The sequence below is a fragment of the Medicago truncatula genome, chromosome 1 (genome assembly GCF_003473485.1).
Source record: "Medicago truncatula cultivar Jemalong A17 chromosome 1, MtrunA17r5.0-ANR, whole genome shotgun sequence".
NCBI classification, from domain to species: domain Eukaryota; kingdom Viridiplantae; phylum Streptophyta; class Magnoliopsida; order Fabales; family Fabaceae; genus Medicago; species Medicago truncatula.
In genome coordinates this window covers 26862610-26880979 of record NC_053042.1, presented here as the reverse complement: position 1 = coordinate 26880979, position 18370 = coordinate 26862610, and the positions used below count along the sequence as shown (strand labels likewise).

General features: G+C 35.2%; 1 protein-coding gene across 1 annotated transcript; it reads left to right on the top strand.

Moving 5' to 3' along the window:
* Window positions 1–15004: 15004 nt before the first annotated feature.
* Window positions 15005–17461, top strand: LOC25479622 (probable L-type lectin-domain containing receptor kinase S.5). Its single transcript, XM_013587947.3, has one exon. It carries the CDS (start codon window positions 15164–15166, stop codon window positions 17150–17152), a length of 1989 nt encoding a protein of 662 aa, XP_013443401.1. The 5' UTR covers window positions 15005–15163; the 3' UTR covers window positions 17153–17461.
* Window positions 17462–18370: the final 909 nt, after the last annotated feature.

The following is an 18370-nucleotide window of genomic DNA, read 5'->3' as shown; positions in this document are numbered from 1 at the left end:
TGCTTTTCAGAATCAGAAGGTTGATCAGATTCTGATGCATCTTCAAAATCAGTTGTACCTGCATTACTTTCACTTTGCTCTGAAGTTTTACTTCCAGGCTCTCTATTATCAAATTTAACGTGCATAGATTCTTCAACACAATGTGTTTCTGAATTATACACTCTGTACGCCTTTGACCTTTCAGAGTAACCTAAAAAGATTCCTCTTTGAGCCTTGGCATCAAATTTCTTCAGATAGTCTTTAGTGTTTAGAATGTAACAAGTACATCCAAACTGATGAAAGTTAGAGATATTGGGTCTTCTTCCTTTAAAGAGTTCATATGCAGTTTTCTCCAACATAGGTCTGATATAGATCCTATTTTGAATATAACATGAAGTATTAACTGCTTCTGCCCAGAAATGTTTAGCTAAATTGTTTTCATGGATCATGGTTCTGGCCATTTCTTGTAAGGTTCTGTTCTTTCTCTCTACAACCCCATTTTGTTGTGGAGTTCTAGGAGAAGAAAATTCATGGAGAATCCCATGTTTTTCACAAAGATTCAAATGGCTCATTTTCAAATTCTCCACCATGATCACTTCTGACTTTCAAAATTTTCAATTCTTTTTCAGATTGTATTTGAGTGCAGAAGCTGCTAAACACTTCACATGCATAGTCTTTACTTTTAATGAATTTTACCCAAGTCCATCTGCTGTAATCATCAACAATGACTAATCCATATTTACTTCCATATAGAGATGCAGTGTTAACTGGTCCAAAAAGATCAATATGGAGTAATTCTAAGGGTCTTGAGGTTGATACAATGTCTTTGGATTTGAAAGTATTTTTCAAAATTTTTCCTTTCTGACATGCACCACAAAGTGCATCTGAATGATAGTCAATGTTAGGCAATCCTTTGACAAGTTGTAACTTGCTAATTTTAGAAATTAATCTCCAATTTGCATGTCCCAACCTTCTATGCCATACCCACTTTTTATCATTCAATGACAGAAGGCAAACTACCTTCTGATCAGCTAGATCAGAGAAATTAATTTTATAGACATTCTCTACTCTCTTTCCCTTGAATGTAATGGATTTGTCATCCTTGTTGACTAGTGTGCAGTTGGTCTTACTGAACATTACATCATAGCCATTGTCACAAAATTGACTAATGCTCAATAGGTTATGCTTCAGACCATCTACAAGCCACACATTATTAATTGAAATGGAGGAATTACCAATAGTACCTGTACCAATGATTTTTCCAGTTTAGTTGCCACCAAACTTCACTTCTCCTCCATCTTTCATGGTGAGGGTAAGGAACAAAGCTTTCTCTCCAGTCATGTGCCTTGAACACCCGCTGTCTAGGTACCATGACCTTTGTTTCTCTCTTGCCCTTAGGCACACCTGCAGTGTTAACCAGTTCAGATTTAGGTACCCATATCTTCATGGGTCCTTTTGGGTTAGTTCTGGAGGTTTTACTTTTCCTCCCTTGTACCTTGGGGTGAGTGCTGAGTAGCTTCTGATCATTCAATACTTTAGGTTTAACACCTTTGGGTATTGTTTTCTCAGAAGCAGTAGCTGCTTTGTTCTTCTGATCCTTTGGCTTTGGGATTTTAGATTCTGGTTTAATCAGATTCTGAGGAACAGGTTCTGATCTTTTCAGAATTTTAATCTTTTGAGTCTTAGGATCAGATTTCGTCATAACCTTAGACTTGAGTTTTTCTGACTTTGATGTGATCTTAGCCTTCGAACCAGAAGCTTCAGGTTCTGACTGAACAGCAGTTACAGCATCTGTACCTTCAGGCACAAAGGTGGATTTCAATCCATCCTTGATACAATCACAGTAGCTCTTGAGACTGTATTCTTTGGATTTCTCCTCAGAATATCCAATCCCTTTGCCATTGTTTTTGTATGTGTTGTAGATCATAGAAGCAACTTTGCTTCTGTCTATGCCAGCCATAATAAAATCATCCAAGGCAATCTCATGTTTGTTGCCTGAACCTTTATCACATTTTTCTTGTAGCTTCTGACAAAGAATCTTGAGTCTATCTTCATATGTTGTTGATATGAGGTTAAACCCTTTGAGTTCTTCTTCAGAAGCTTTCAGTTCCAATAGAGTTGTTTTTTGTTGTTTCATTAAATCAACATATTTTTCTTTTAAATCTGTCAACTCATTGGTTCTGTGTTCAAATAGTGATAAAAGTTCTTTTAGAGAATCAATAAGTTCTTGTCTTGGAATTTTGGAATATACCTCATTTTCATCTTCTGAATCTGATTCAGCTTCTGATACTGCTTCTGATGATACTGTTGCCACTAACCCCATGGCTGCTTTTGCATCATCATCTGCTTCTCCTTTATCAGAACCAGATTCACTGTCCAAATCTTCCCAGGTCGCCATCAAGCTCTTTTTGATTTGCTTTCTGAATTTACTGGAGCTGAAGCTTGATTTCTTGGGTTTGCTTTTAGACTTCTCCTTCTGAAGATCAGGGCAATCAGCAATGAAATGACCAGGCTTCTTACAGTTGAAGCACCCCTTCTGATCTTCTTTCTTGGAGTTCTTGTAGCCACCTCTCTTGCTCAAAAATTTATTCTGCTTCCTTGCCAGATACTCAAGCTTGTTGGACAACATAGCCATCTTCACAGGTTGATCTCCATCAGGTGATTCTTCTTCAGATTCACTGGCTTTGTAGGCTTTAGAAGATTTTGAAGACTTTCCTTTAGATGGTAAAGCAATGGATTTACTCTTCTTAAAGGATTCATGCTCATTTAAACTCATTTCATGCACTTTGAGTGAACTAACAAGATCTTCAACACTTAAAGTGTTTAGATCCTTAGCTTCCTCAATAGCAGTTACTTTGGGTCTCCATCTAGAAGGCAAGCTTCTCAAAATTTTACTAACATGATCAGAAGCAACATAGCTTTTCTTCAGTATTTGCAATCCAGAAACTAAAGTTTGAAATCTTGAGTACATTTCTTCTATACTCTCATCATCCTTCATTCTGAAAAGTTCATACTGATGAACTAGCATCAAAGCTTTAGCCTCTTTCACCTTCTTGCTGCCTTCAAAGTTGGCGCATAGTGACGCAAACATAGCTTTCGCAGTGGATTTGTCACTCATCTTCATGTATTCGGTGCGAGGTATAGAAGCCACAATGATTCCTCTGATCTTGTGGTGTTTCTTATAAAGCTTCTTCTGAGCAGGAGTATGTATTCTTCTGTCCACAGCAGCTCATTCTTCATCTAAATCCAAATCATCAACTCCATCTTCCAGTATGTCCCATAGCTCTTCATCCAATCCCATGATAAAGCTGTACATATTTGTTTTCCACCATGAAAACTCTTCTGGATCTCCATTAAACTTTGGAGCTTTTTCAGAGTCCGTTTTCTTGTCAGCAGTATCATAGTCATGTTTGACACTTGTGTATTTTGTAGTAGTTGATTCCTCTCCTCCAGACATGTTTTTCTTTTGGATCTTGAACTGTCACACGGTTAAGTGCTTATGATAACACAGCAAGCTCTGATACCAATTGAAGGTGAGAAAAACACAAGAAGGAGGGGTTGAATTGTGTTTTCTTTTTCTCTCTAAAAAAAATTCTTCTTCTGATAAAACTTCAGAAGCAGTTTGTGAATGCTTCTAATGAAATGATCAGAATCAGATATGCAGCAGAAAAGATCAAAGCAGAGAAAAGAAAAGCAAGACACAAGCAGTTATCCTGGTTCCTTCCACAAATTGGAAGTAGTCCAGTCCCCCTTGCACTTCCAAGGAGATTTCACTATAATCACAAAGATTACAAATGCTCAATACTCTCTAAGTATGAGACTTCTCAAAAATGCTCAAGCACACACGCAAGAGTCTTCCAATGCTCAAGCACTAAGCAAGAGTCTTCTAATGCTCAAGCACGCAGGCAAGAGGCTTCTGATCAAACAAAAATACAATGAAATAAGTTTGACTTGAACACTTGATATACAATCAGTGGTGTTCACAATACAATACGTTAAAGACTCTAGACTTTTGAATTTCTAAGATGTATCAAATCAGTGCAGAAATTCAGTGTGCTTTGTAGTATCAAATTGACAGAGTTTTGGCGCTTTTTAACTTGTGTATCTCTATCTACAATCTTCAAGTCTTCACTCCTTTATATAGAGGTGTGAAAGAGACGTTGAGATGATTAGCACGTCTAAAGAGTTGTTTGGAATCCTTTGATCATTCACCAATAATCCTTTGCCTGATTTGGGTGTAGTCCTTTGAAGAATTAGCTTCAAATTCATTCCCATCTTGAAGGCACAAATTCTGCAGGCATAGCTGTTGTCTTGTCTTGTAGCGTGGACAAAACAGAGTAGTGGAGGTAGTGGTTGTACACTTGTACTTTGTCAACTCTGATAACGAAGGACAAATACTCAGTGCTATCCAAATGACCGTTGATACCTCCCTTTCAATTCTTCGTTCTTCTTAGATAATGTTGAAATGAGAAACAGCTACTTTGGATCTTCAGTTTGAATTTACGGATAAAATGTAGCTTCTGGTGATGATATCGCTTCTGATGAAAACCTTGCTTCTGATGAGCTTCTGCTTCTGATGACGTCATCTCTTCAGATGCACTTCAGCTTCAGGAGCACTTCAAGCTTCAGACGCAGTTTTCTTCAGATGCTATGAATTCCTTTGCTTTCCTTTGTTCTTCCAAGACCTATTGAAATTACTTGACTAGCATTTGGTCCTGTACACTTGAACAATTATTAGCAATAACCAATTGACAATTTTTAATATCTTGTTATCATCAAAACTCATTAAGGTTCATTGTAAAACACATTTTGTTCCAACAGTTTTATTTTCACGTATGGACCCCATGCTTTTCGAGGAAATATTTCCTCAGTAACTCCATCCAACCACAACACGCCATGTACTCCATTTCAAGTCTTTTCTCTGCACGTGGGACCCCTTTTGACTGACATATGTTTTTCGACGAATTTTCGTCGGTGATTTCGTCGATACCTGTTTCCTCGGTAATTTCTTCGGAAATTTTTGTAGGAAAATCCCATATTTCTTGTACTGATCAGTCTGCTTTGGTTAACATTATAAATGTAATTTTGTGGGCTAGGAACCAGTTGAGATATTATGATAAGCATACACATTGGAAGACTGTTATTAACTTGGTCATTGCCAATGTTTCTCTAACTGGAAACAAAACAATGAAGACTGCTTGCAACTCGGTGACTGAATTCAGGATTTTTAAAGCTTTCAACATTACTATTCAACCTCCAAAGACTCTATATTCATTTAAGTTACCTTGTTTTAGATTTGTAAATACTTGAAAGCAGTGGCGTTGCCAAGACCCTCAGTTAGGGGTTCAAACTTGTGAACTTTAACTAAAAATTAAAAAAATATTAAAATAACATGTATTAAAAATAACACAATTGTCATCTACACGGTTTTATAGTCTAAAATCATTCAATAATAAACTCATTGTCAATATTGTTGAAATAGATGGTCTGGATGGCAAGTGGTGATGAAATGTATCTTAGCGACGAGTAGTTTGGTTAAGGAAGGTTTTGTAATGTGTTTTCTTACTGAGAGAGTTTACGGCAGATAGAAGATGCTTGGAGATTGAAATCTTAAAGTTGAATTGGTCTGAGCCTATTTAGGATAAGGGTTTAGACAAATAAATTGTGATAATTACCACTTAAAATTTGAAAGAAATTTTTTTTTATCATAATAGATAGATAATTTATCATAGTTATAATCTCTACTCTCGAGATAGAAAGAAAAAAAGGTAAAAAAAAAAAAAAAACGGAAAGATATATAGTAATATATATTTATTTATTTTTGTTAAATAGTCTAGTGATTAGAAAGAAATTTATCGTAAATAAATAGGATGTCTGAGGTTTAACCCCGAACTGCTGTATTATGCAATGTCTCTAACAATTGAATTAAGCTCATGAAAACCAATAATATATGTTATATTTGCAAATAAAAGACATGAACTTAAAGATATATAGTAATGTATAGAAATGAAGGTAATAGTTTTTATGAGCATAAGTTGTCAAGGAAGTTGCAGTATCCGGAAGATTTTTAGCTACTAGTCTATTAACTAAGAAAACAAGAAAAGAAATGAAGCTAGTGGAATTATAAATTATAATATATCTATTCTACCAAAAATAATAATAATCATATATATAATGCTATAAATTTCAAAAGCCATATTTTAATTTAAGTCCTATAATTCCAATTTTGTGTCGTTGCTTCTTAATGACGAAGCTTTTAGAATATGTTCATTGATTGACATGCGCTAGCAGAAGAATAAAGCTAGAAAAATAGGTATAAATTATAATGTTGAGGGGTTGCAGGTGCATCCCCCGGCTATAAGGTGGCTCCGCCACTGCTCGAAAGGTTTTGGCTTAAGTTCGCCTTTCTTTTTTTGTTTGTTTAATTAGTTGTCCAATATATAGGTGATGCTCCTTGCATCATCAGTTTATTAAAAAAATCTATAAAAATAAAAATATGTATTCTAACCCTGTAATCAAGAAAAATGATTTAGAAGTTGAATTTTTTTATGATTATTTTCTAAATGATTAGGACATTAAAATATAGATTTCCACAAAAAGAAAAAAAAAGAATTAAGGGACGAATTAATTATGAGTTTATAAAAGCACTAAAAACTTAAAAAACAAAACATCATAAATTTTAACCTTGAAATCGAATTTCGAGGTGATTGTTTGCAAAGACATCTATAAAAATAGATAAAAAGGATATGTGAACTTTCATAGAATTTCGAAGACTCCTCAATTTATTTTGTTTTTTCAACCAAAATGCGCAAAATTGTAATTTTGTTAAGAGTAAGCATATACCCGTCTTTCAAGTTTTGTTCACTAATTTGTAGACATGATTATAACATTATAATAACAAACGCCATGAAATTTTAGAGTTTTTAGACGATGAACGAATTAATTATGAATTGTTTAAGAAATTCATAATTATGAAGAATACAAATTCATAATTTATTTATTTTTGACCAAATACAAATTCATAATTAATCCTTCTTTTGTCAAGAAAACATAAAGAAAACATAAAGAAAAAAAAAGTAAACAAAAACAACCAAAAAACAGATTAAGGAAATCTGTAGTTAAGTAAACCACATCTATCCCGAAAGAAAAGGTTTGTGAGACAAATATAAATTCTTTAAAGCAATCCAAGCGTCAGAATTACGGATACCTCTAACATTCCAATTGAGAAAAATCATGGAGCAGTCGGATGATTACCAGCCCGAGAACAGGTTTTAGTAGGTTGCTTTGCTAAGACCTGTTGTACTTTAATTTTCTATTTCTGCTTCCTTGTTAGGACATGTGTGAAGTCTTCAGCAGCTGATCTTTCATCATATTCACGAAATCTGTTCCACAAATCTAGACTGTGCTGGATATTCTTGCTGGGATGTACTTCTTGTTGTTGTAACTCGACAACCACTTGCTCCTCTTGAATTGTCGTGGGCATGCTAGCACTTACAACAAGGGACTGCTCTACAATCACAGGTGACACCAAGGAATGGTCTGACTCAAAATGCACGTCAACATGCTCAACAACAATATCCGTCTGAACCTGAACTGATTCTACAGACACCTCATGCACCTCATTATGCTCATTGTGCTCATCAGGGGATGAATGTGGTACACACTCGTGAGAACCCTTGGGGCTCTCCACCATATCTCGGGGACTCGAACGATTGTTTTCCACATCATCAGAAAGCGTAACAGTGACATCATCCAATGTGGGGTTCTCCAACTCCTCCAGCGATGTCTGATGCAACCGCTCTGCTGTCTCAGGATGCACGTCATCGTGCGCAATAGAGGAAACAGCCTCTAACACTGGCATAACACGTGGCAACTCCTCATGAGAGATTCTGTCAAACACATTGTGTAATGGAAAGCTGAAAGAGTTGGACGACAGAGACGGCATGGACATAGGGACATTCGTCTGAGAAGTAGCCACTGTTGAAGTAACAATAGAACAACCGCTCTGCCAATGTGTTTGACAGAACATTCGTCTGAGACATAGGGAAACACCCGCTCTGCCAGGACATTCGTTCGGGCAGATTCTGATGCTCAAAGCATCTCCTTTGATGCATGGCGTAGGAAGAGGTCTGTCATCATTCACTCTCTGACCCCGCTAAGGCTGCTGCAAATGATTTAGCTGTAACTGTAGGTGGTTGCACAACTGCTGAAGGAACTGGTTGCACAACTGCTGAAGGGACGGTGTCGGACACACACGGCCAATGGCACGTGTATGCCATAGTGGGTCATCGTCAAACAAATCAAATTGGTAATTCACGTAAAATTAAAACACGTACACCACAAGAATTTGATGGAATCTTGATGGAACAAAATCAATTTACGTAATTTGAGTTTAGTACTGTGCAATAATGAATGGAAATTGTTAGAAGACAAAAGAGGAGTGGAAATCCAAGAATGAAGTTGGGCGGCGCTCATTCTAGAAGAACTCTAGAAGAGCGTTTCCCATCATTCTAGTGGCTATTCATATAATTATTTTCCGACTTCTCGTATATGGTAGAGTCAAAAATGTGAAGAATCTCAAATTACAAGTTTATAATATGTGTGTTTAGTTTTTTTTTTTTTTGACAAAAGCAATACGATATTCATTCATTCAAATTGATAGAGTTCATCTGATACAATAAAGTGATCGACATCGCTAAAAATGTAAAGGGTAAATCTGCGATCAAACTCCCATCATCCAAGTTAATAGCATCGGCAAAATGTCTACAAATAATATGATAAAATTTAAATCACCAGAATACCATGTTTCCGTATATGCAACGTTGACGTCTAAATCATTGGTTGAATCTGTGATTGACCATGTGATCAACTGAAGCTGGTCTTTCAATATGAATCAAACGAACACCACAATAAGACACGAAATCAAACAACGTTGTGTCCAGATCATTCAGTCGTGGTCTTACGGTGCAGGTAGGTTGGGGAACGGGAGTACTTTGAATATTTATCTTTTCTTTTTGGTCTCCTCTTATGAACACTCTCCTCTAACGATTTTAATATATGACCATCTCCATTTGGATAAATAAAACACATAATAAACTAAAATATTTAGGCATTTTTTTTCACATAGGAAGAGACATAGAGATAAGTAACAACATGTAATTCCAACAGAAGAAAAGTATTCTAATCTATATTGTAAAATTACATATAATGTAAACAGCGTTTAGAAGTCCAACAAGTAATTAACAAGAATGCGACCAAGAAACTTTCAAGGTCGTGTTTAAAGAAACAAAGGAAGAAGCATACGGTTATACAACTTGTTCGTTTTAGTCTTTGACGGCTATTTTGTTCCCAAAGGGGTGTAGAATAGTTTAACTTATATTGTTATTTGAAGCAATATCATATTCATTAAACATGTAATAAAGTCAGCATGTTTTCTCCTTACCTTAATTTGTAGATCATATCACGTGGAGGATTTTCACACGGACTAACTTTGCTATGACCGAAGGGTCCAAAAAAATTACTTTGCTAGAACCGGTCGTATTAATTTATTTATTTGGGTGATATCACCAAAACAGTTTTACATACACTAAAATTAAAAATAAAAAAAAAATATTTGAAAAAGCCAAAATGAAATATATTAAATCATCAAAGGGGATTCATCTCGCACAAGGTGTGCAAAAGAGAATTACCACCAAAAGATACAGCTAAAAGTTTTGTGCCATAAAAGAGTACTCCGGAAGAAAGACAAAACCAAAACCAAGCTATAGCAAAACACCCATACACGGTAAAGAGTTCCGCCACCAGTTATGATAACTGAAGACGTAAGTAGGCTTATATGCCTTTAGCAAAAAAAAAGACATAAATTTAACATTATCTACTAAATGATCCAAGGTGTCAATCTTCTAATTAAAAATCATATTGTTTCATTCCTTCCAAATAATCCAAACAATAGCCATCCAAGTTACCGTCAGAAAAGAGTGAATAGCACGCGGGAGCCCCGCCAAATGACAAAATTGAAATAGATGATCACTGATGGACACCGGAGCGATAAACGAAATGCCTAGCCATTGATATATGTGATGCCACACCAGATCAAAATGAGGACAATGAAATAGGAGATGATCCACGATCTCGGAAGAACCAAAACCAGCAATGTAAGAAGTGTCGTCGAAAGGAATCATGCGCCGACGAAAAAGGTTGTCTTTAGTTGGAATGTGATTGTGGAGAAGTCGCCAGGCAAAGACCGAGACCTTAAGCGAAACTTGCTTCAGCCACACATCCACAAACCGGCCACGGTCGGATTGGACATCTAGCGTTGTTAGATATGTATAAGTACCCTTCACGGAATAGCCAGGAATGGGGTCGAGCAACCACCGCCACCTGTCAAAAGTCTGGTCCTGCAAAACAACATTATACAACAGAGATGCACACTCGGACACCGTCTCCTCCTGCCACGCCAAGAGACGTCTCCTCCACTCCCAGGCACCTCCACCAACGGCCCACCCCCCCTCTCCATCTGCTGCACCATCACCCATTTATCAACCGCCAAATCAAAAAGGCGAGGGAATTTTACCCGCAAAGGCACTTCCCCCACCCAATTATCTATCCAAAAAAATGTGCTACCTCCACCTCCTACAACCCTCACACATTATCCTCAAACCAACTCCCTTAACCTTCTCACACCTAGACCACCCTCGATAAACAAACAAAATCTCAGTCCACCCATGAAATTTTCCCAAAATCCTCCCCCCCCAAAAAAAAAAAAAAAAATTTAAATAAAGATTTGATAGAAGAAATTATACCTATGGGGCCTTGAAGAAGGAAAGAAAATAATCCGGAAGAGATGACAGGTCAGATTTCAAGGATTTGTCACAAATTATATCTCAACTGACAACATTATAGAAATGGTTAGATTAGACGTTATGACCGGCACCTCACCTCTACTTAGATATGAATTTATGATGGTTTGTCATTTCGTCTATCTATAAAATATAAAATAAAAAAAAAGGATTTACTATCTTACAAGTGTTCTAAATGAGATTTCGACTCCAACCTCTGTAACTTTTGTTTTTGGACATTTAGGGGATTCCCTTGTTATCCTATGAGATTTCCTCCCAATGTCCATTCTTGGTTCTCTTTATAAGCTAATTGCTAAAGTCTTGACTAGTAGATTGATGGGTGTGATATGTAAATAATCTCACCTAACTAATTGGCTTTCATTAAAGGTAAGCAACTAGTGGATGGTGTGTTGGTAGTCAAAAAAATCCTAAACCTTGCTAAATATTCCAATAGAGATTGTCTCATTTTTAAAGTGGATTTTGAGAAGGCCTTTGACTCTGTTAACTAGAGTTTTCTAGATTATATCATAGGTAGGTTTAGTTTAAGAAGTCATTAATAAAGTTGGATTCGTGCATGTGACTTCTTTGGAAATTTATCAGTTTTAGTAAATGGTAGCCTAACGGAAGAGATAAATATTTAGAGAGGTCTCAAACAAGATGCCCATTTGTTTGACTCTTTTCATGATCCTTCTAGTTGTTAAGGGTCTGAGTTGGTCTTTAAGGAAGGAGAGACCCTGAATGAATTCTTTAGGTTTAGGATTGACAATTCAAGGATTGTGGTATTTTTACCTTCAATATGTTGATGCTACCTTGATTATATGTATGCCTTTGTGGGAAACCTTTGGACCATAAAGACTATTCTTAGAGGGTTTGAATTAGGATATTATATTAATGTGAACTTTTCCAAGAGTAGTATGATTGGTATGAATGTAAGCAATTACTTCCTTTAGCTTGCAAAACAGTTCCTCCACTGTAAAGTGAGTTCTTTACCTTTATAAATCTTGGCCTTCCTATTGGGGCAAATCCTTGCAGAGGTAGGACATGGCATCCTTTTTTTTACCAAATATGGTTCTATAAGGCCTTTGTTGGTGTCAGGAGGTCGAGGTGAAAGCTTTCAAAATGTTTCTTTATGGTGGAAAGTTATCTCACTACTTGGAACCTCAGTTGAGTTAGATTTTGATTGGTTTAGAGATGAGAGTTAATGGGGTGTTTGAAATGGTCATGATACTTTCTTTTGATAAGATACTTGGGTTGGTCAGATCTGTCTTAAGACCAAGTTGTCTCGTTTGTTCTCTATTTCGGATAAAAGGGACAGTTATGTGGGGAACATGGGTTTGAGGGTGGGTTCTGAGTGGGGTTTGGATCTTAAGTAGAGGATAAATCTTTGTGTGAGAAAAAGATTTTATTACTGAGCTTCTAGCTCTAATCAATCATATGTTATCATCTCTCTGAATCTTGATTCTTTGTCCTGGAAAGTTGACCCCTTTGGTCGTTTCTCAGTCGTCTTGCCCCCCCCCCCCCCCCCCCCCCCCTTCAAGGTAATTACCTTATCTTGGGAGATTATTTGTGATGGGATCCCTACTCATGAGAATCTCTTCAAAAGAAGGATGATCTTTAACAGAATACGTCCTACTATTTTATTTTGGCTCGGTTGAGGAATCAACTAATCAATTGTTTGTGACGTGTGCCATGACCCTCCGTGTTTTGTATAGTGTCTTTAGGTGGCTTGATTGAGCTTTCATTGCACCCAGTTATTTGACGTATTTAGTGGGTATTTTCTTTGGATTAAGTTATAGCATTAATATAGGTTAAGTATAGATTTAGTTTGAACTCAGTTGTTTAGACCATCTATAAAGCCTAAAATGATATAATCTTCTCGGGAACAACTACATATTTCGAGCAATTAGTGGATGGATGAATTTCTTATTCTGAAATTAGTTTATTGGTAAAACTTTAGTAGTTCTTGTTCCTTCTATGAGTGGGAAGTGGCTCTTGTCTTCTGTTCGAGACAATAGTTTTGGATGTCGGAGGCGTTTCTCGATCGACCTATCTTTGTTAATGGGGCCTTTTCCTAGTCGCTCACCCCGTCGGAGATTAATATGGTAAAATATTATTATTACCATATTAATAATAGGAGAAACAATCCACAACTATTTGAACAATATTAAACTCGTTATTTATTTCTTTTTACCATATTCTTTCTTTTAATCTTCTCCGTTATTTAATTATGTTTACCACACTATCGTTCATTACTAATAAAAATGGAAAGAACTGTATCATTGTGCCGTCTTGACGCAAGAGGAATATAATAATTAAATTTGTGTAAGTTAACTTTGTAAGTGGCGAAAAGTATAAAACTGTCATTTTTCTTATGGAAAAAAAATAAAATTGAATTAGTCTTTTCTTACACGACGTAGAAAGAGTTGAAACCATGTACGGAATGCCCGTTTTTTATGTTGACTAAACCAAAATTAAGCTCTGTCATTTATTAAAAAAATGGGCAAACTTTGATTATGCCCATATTTAATATTAAATACATAAGTTTCAATACAAACTTAGATATTAAAAACATGTATAAATTTGTATATGATAGAAAAAATCATTAATAGTCTCGTGAGCATAGCTCAGTTTCAAACACCCTACTTTTTCACCTTCTAAGGTGAATTCTAACCACCAGACTACCTGACAAAAAAAAATCATTAATATATATAGTCATCCCAACTAGAGTGTCAGCAACTATTGGGATTGCATGGTTTTTGATTTGCAAACTGATATATTTGGATTTCAAAACTGTTATATTTGAATTTTTAAAGTCTATTTTGAAAAAGAATTTTCATCCACCGAAGCTACTACTATTGTGTCATGATCAAGTCGCTATGTTTAAGACATTTCGTGACACAACTCAAAATTATGTAAGGAAGACTATCAATCACGTCGCCTTCAGGATAAAACAAGTCTAGCTGTAACTATGCGATTAACTACTGCATTGTACAAAATCATTCAAGAATTACACCCTCATATATGGCTATTAAAGGTCACTCAAATTGTACATTGAAACCACTCTAATATGGTATTGTGACCATTCGATTATGATACTGACCACTCACATATGGTGTTATAATCATTCTAACTTTTAAGTTCTTTAACTTTGATATTATGACCACTCAAATATATGTCTAGCACCGTTCTAACCTCTAACTTCTTCAAGGAAATAAAATATCAAAAATAACTATACTTTTAAGATCATTCTTAATTATGAATGGACATTACTCCTGAAAAGAGACTATGATCTTAAAAAATACTCTTTATTTATAATTGAAATATATTATTGAAGGAACTATATGTTCTTAAGACCATTCTTCATGTTTAATATTCAATTTCCTTACAACTTTACACCCATGTTCCAAGCTTCATTCTTTGCACACCTTATGCATGATGACTCAATGTTGTTATTAATACATCTCATTTTTGGCTTGTTCAAGGAAAAAAACAACTATATAGCTTTTTTTTCATTGCATCACATTTCCATCAAAATATATTCTAAACAAAATTAATAATTATTTAAAAGATTTAATTTATATATAATGACAGTGTAATTTTATTTTTTTTACACACACATATATATATATATATATATATATATATATATATATATATATATATATATATATATGGATTTGCTAGGATACATCCACTAGTTTTTATTAAGGTGTGTTTTAGTAAAGATATAACTAAAAAGTTGTTAAATACACCTCAAGGTGAATGTTGCTAAAACACACCTTCTAAAAAAATAAGTGGGCGTATGTTAGCAACTCCTATAGGCATTTGCTAGGATACACCCACTTATTTTTTAGAAGGTGTGTTTTAGCAAGTTATAACTAAAAAGTAGTTAAATACACCTTAAGGTGTAGCTTGCTAAAACACTCCTACATAAAAACTAGTGGTGTGTTCTAGCAAATCCCATATATATATATATATATATATATATATATATATATATATATATTCAATCAAATAATTTCATAACGTCATAAATCCTCGGAGAACAAATATCTCTACAAGTATGACATTGCATAAACCTCCAAGGGGAAGCTTTTTTTCCTTTTATTTATTACTCCGAAAGCGCGTATGAAAGTTCCTAGAAATAGTGGATGTTGAAAATACAATGAAATGAGGAATTCACACATTTTAAACAAGTATATAAATCATTCCATCCCTACCCTACTATATAGAATATATGTTATATGTTATCTTCTAAAATTCAGATCATATATGGTTCAGTTAATATCGTGTTGGTGATTGCTCACGTTGTCTGAAATTACAACAAATTCATCAAATAAAACATCATGAAATATCAATTATTATCAATCATATTCACTATCATAGCCTTAACCAAAGTTAATTCCTTTTATTTCAATTTCCCAACCTTCCAACAAAGTGATAGATCAACCAAGTTGTTACTAAGTAAATTCGCAAATATATACAAAGATGCTATCCAAGTAACCCCAGATAATCGCGGTGAAATAGAAAACTATTCTGGACGTGCTTTTTACATAAAGCCATACACACTTTGGAACAAAAACAAACTTTCTTCTTTTAACACCACTTTTGTTCTCAACATAAGTCCTCAAACATCGCCCGGAGGAGAAGGCATAGCTTTTATATTAGCTTCTGATACATCTCTCCCTGAAAACAGTGCTGGAGAATGGCTAGGTATTGTAAATGCTTCCACCAATGGAACTTCTCGTGCCGGAATTCTTGCTGTTGAGTTCGATACACGACAAAGTTCAACAAAAGACGGTCCTCACAACCATGTTGGAATCAACATAAATAGCATCGCGTCTATTGTACAAGCATCGTTGGATAACACTAAGGTTAATCTTTCATCTGGTATACATGTAACTGTGAGAATTCAATATTTCAATGATGTGATATCTGTTTTTGCTTCAATGGGTGACTATTTACTAGATTCTATGGAGACCATTTTGGTATCTCCACCTCTTAATCTATCTTCTTATCTTCGACAAGAGGTTTATGTTGGTTTCTCGGCTTCAACAAGCAATTACACGGAGTTAAACTGTGTAACAAGATGGGAATTCAATGGTGTTGATATTGGTAGTAAAGGAAAACTCTTGTGGATTATTTGGATTATAATTCCATTGGTGATACTTATAGGTGGATTCGTCTTTTTATTCCTTTATTGTCGAAGGAAAAGAAGCGATGAGGTTCAAGAAGATGCATATCCAAGGATAGAGGATCAAATTCAACACTCGTCTATGGCTCCAAAGAAATATCAGTTAAAGGAATTGGTCAAAGCAACAAATGGATTCAGCCATCAGAACAAACTCGGCCAAGGTGGATTTGGAACTGTCTATAAAGGAATCCTTGGAAACAATAAAGAGATAGCTGTGAAGAGAGTCTCGAAGGATTCTCGACAAGGAAAGCAAGAGTTTATAGCAGAAGTTACAACAATTGGTAGCCTTCACCACAAAAACTTGGTGAAACTCATTGGTTGGTGCTATGAGAAAAAAGAACTTCTCATTGTTTACGAGTTCATGCCTAATGGAAGCTTAGATAAGTACCTGTTTAACCAATCGAGGGAACTCGAATTACATTATTCGAAAGTACTTGATTGGAAAACTAGGAATGGCGTGATCCGTGATGTGGCTCAAGCATTGGATTATCTTCATGATGGTTGTGAAAAAAAGGTACTTCATAGAGACATTAAAGCAAGCAACATAATGTTGGATTTTGATTACGTTGCGAAATTAGGTGATTTTGGATTGGCGCGTACAATTCAAAAGAGAAATGAAACTCATCATTCGACAAAGGAAATTGCTGGAACACCAGGTTATATGGCACCAGAAACTTTTTTAACCGGAAGAGCAACGGTCGAAACAGATGTGTATGCATTTGGTGTACTTGTTTTGGAAGTTATTTGTGGAAAAAGACCAGGAAATGTGTATGCACAAGATGACTATAAAAATAGTATTGTGTATTGGGTTTGGGAGCTTTATGGAAATGGAAAAATTGTTAGTGTTGTGGATAAAAGGATAAGTGGTAAAGGGGATGATGAGGATGAGAGGGTAAAATTTGAGGAAGAAGTTGAAATTGTGCTTATTTTAGGGTTGGCTTGTTGTCATCCAAATCCAAATAAAAGGCCATCAATGAAAACTGTTTTGATGGTTCTTAATGGAGAAGCTTCTCCTCCAATGGTTCCGATTGAAAGACCGGCTTTTGTTTGGCCAGCCATGCCTTCATCTTTCAAAGAAGGTGAAGATAGTTCTCTTATCAATGGAACTCTCACTCCGTTCACTGAACTTAGTGGAAGATAGAAAATTTGAAATCACTTGTGTTCACCAAACTGGGAATACATACCGGTCTACTTATGTCAGTATTGTGCCGGTGTCGGAAACATATATGTATCATACCGTATACATGTTTTCAATCTTAAGTATCCATGTTACTTAATGTCATTAAGAACAATCAAAACAGTTAATGACATTAATTTTCTTTGTCAAAGTGTAAATTTTTATCGTGTAAATTTTGCACATATATGTCATGTTGATTGTATAAGTTATCGATGTCTACTATGTAATATTTTATTTTGGATTGTTTTGTGTATAATGGATCTCTTTTATTAATCCGCAGGAATAGGGAAATGACTTGTTCAAATTTTGAAATGAACAAGTAAAAGGGTTGAATGAAACTAGAAGAAATCGATTTGATAATTATTATTACATTCTAATAATAACAATTAAAAATGAAGTTTATGTCAATTCTACAAAATCAATATTTTTAAAACAAAATTACATTCGAAGGATAATATTTAAAATATAATTAATCTCTCAAAAAGAAAGTTGAAATATAATTATTTTTTTATTTATACAAACGTGATGCAAATTTCACGTTGACCTTATATTCTATTTAAAAATTATTGTAAGCACTAGCACTGAAATTTGGATTGAGCCTATGTCAATTCTACAAAATGGGTATATCAAGAGAAGAATTATAAAAAAATAGTTTGTAAGGTGAAGAATATTTGTTATCACAAATAATGGTCAGCACTCTCAATCTCTCTACACCATCCTTCCCACAGACATAGTAAAAACCATCAACAACACCCGATTAAATTTCAATCCATCTCTTATGGATGCTTATATTTGGCCTCATCAAAAAAATGGTATTTACTCTACTAAAAGCGGATACGATTGGCTAATTTCTCATCACAATCCTGATACTCAAGTTACTGATTCATGGAGCTGGATTTGGAGATTAAAAGTACCTGAAAAATTCAAATTCTTGATTTGGTTGGCTTGTCACAACGTTGTCCCCACTTTATCATTGCTCCATCACCGGAACATGGTAAATTCAGCAATTTGCTCTAGATGCGGTGTCCATGAAGAAACTTTATTTCACTGTTTAAGGGACTGTAATTTTTCTGCTGCAATTTGGAACAAAATCAGTTTCTCCTACCATCCTTTCTTCTCCTCCATTTCGATGTCAGATTGATTGAGGGAAGGATCCAGATGCACGCGTTCAACGATTTTTCT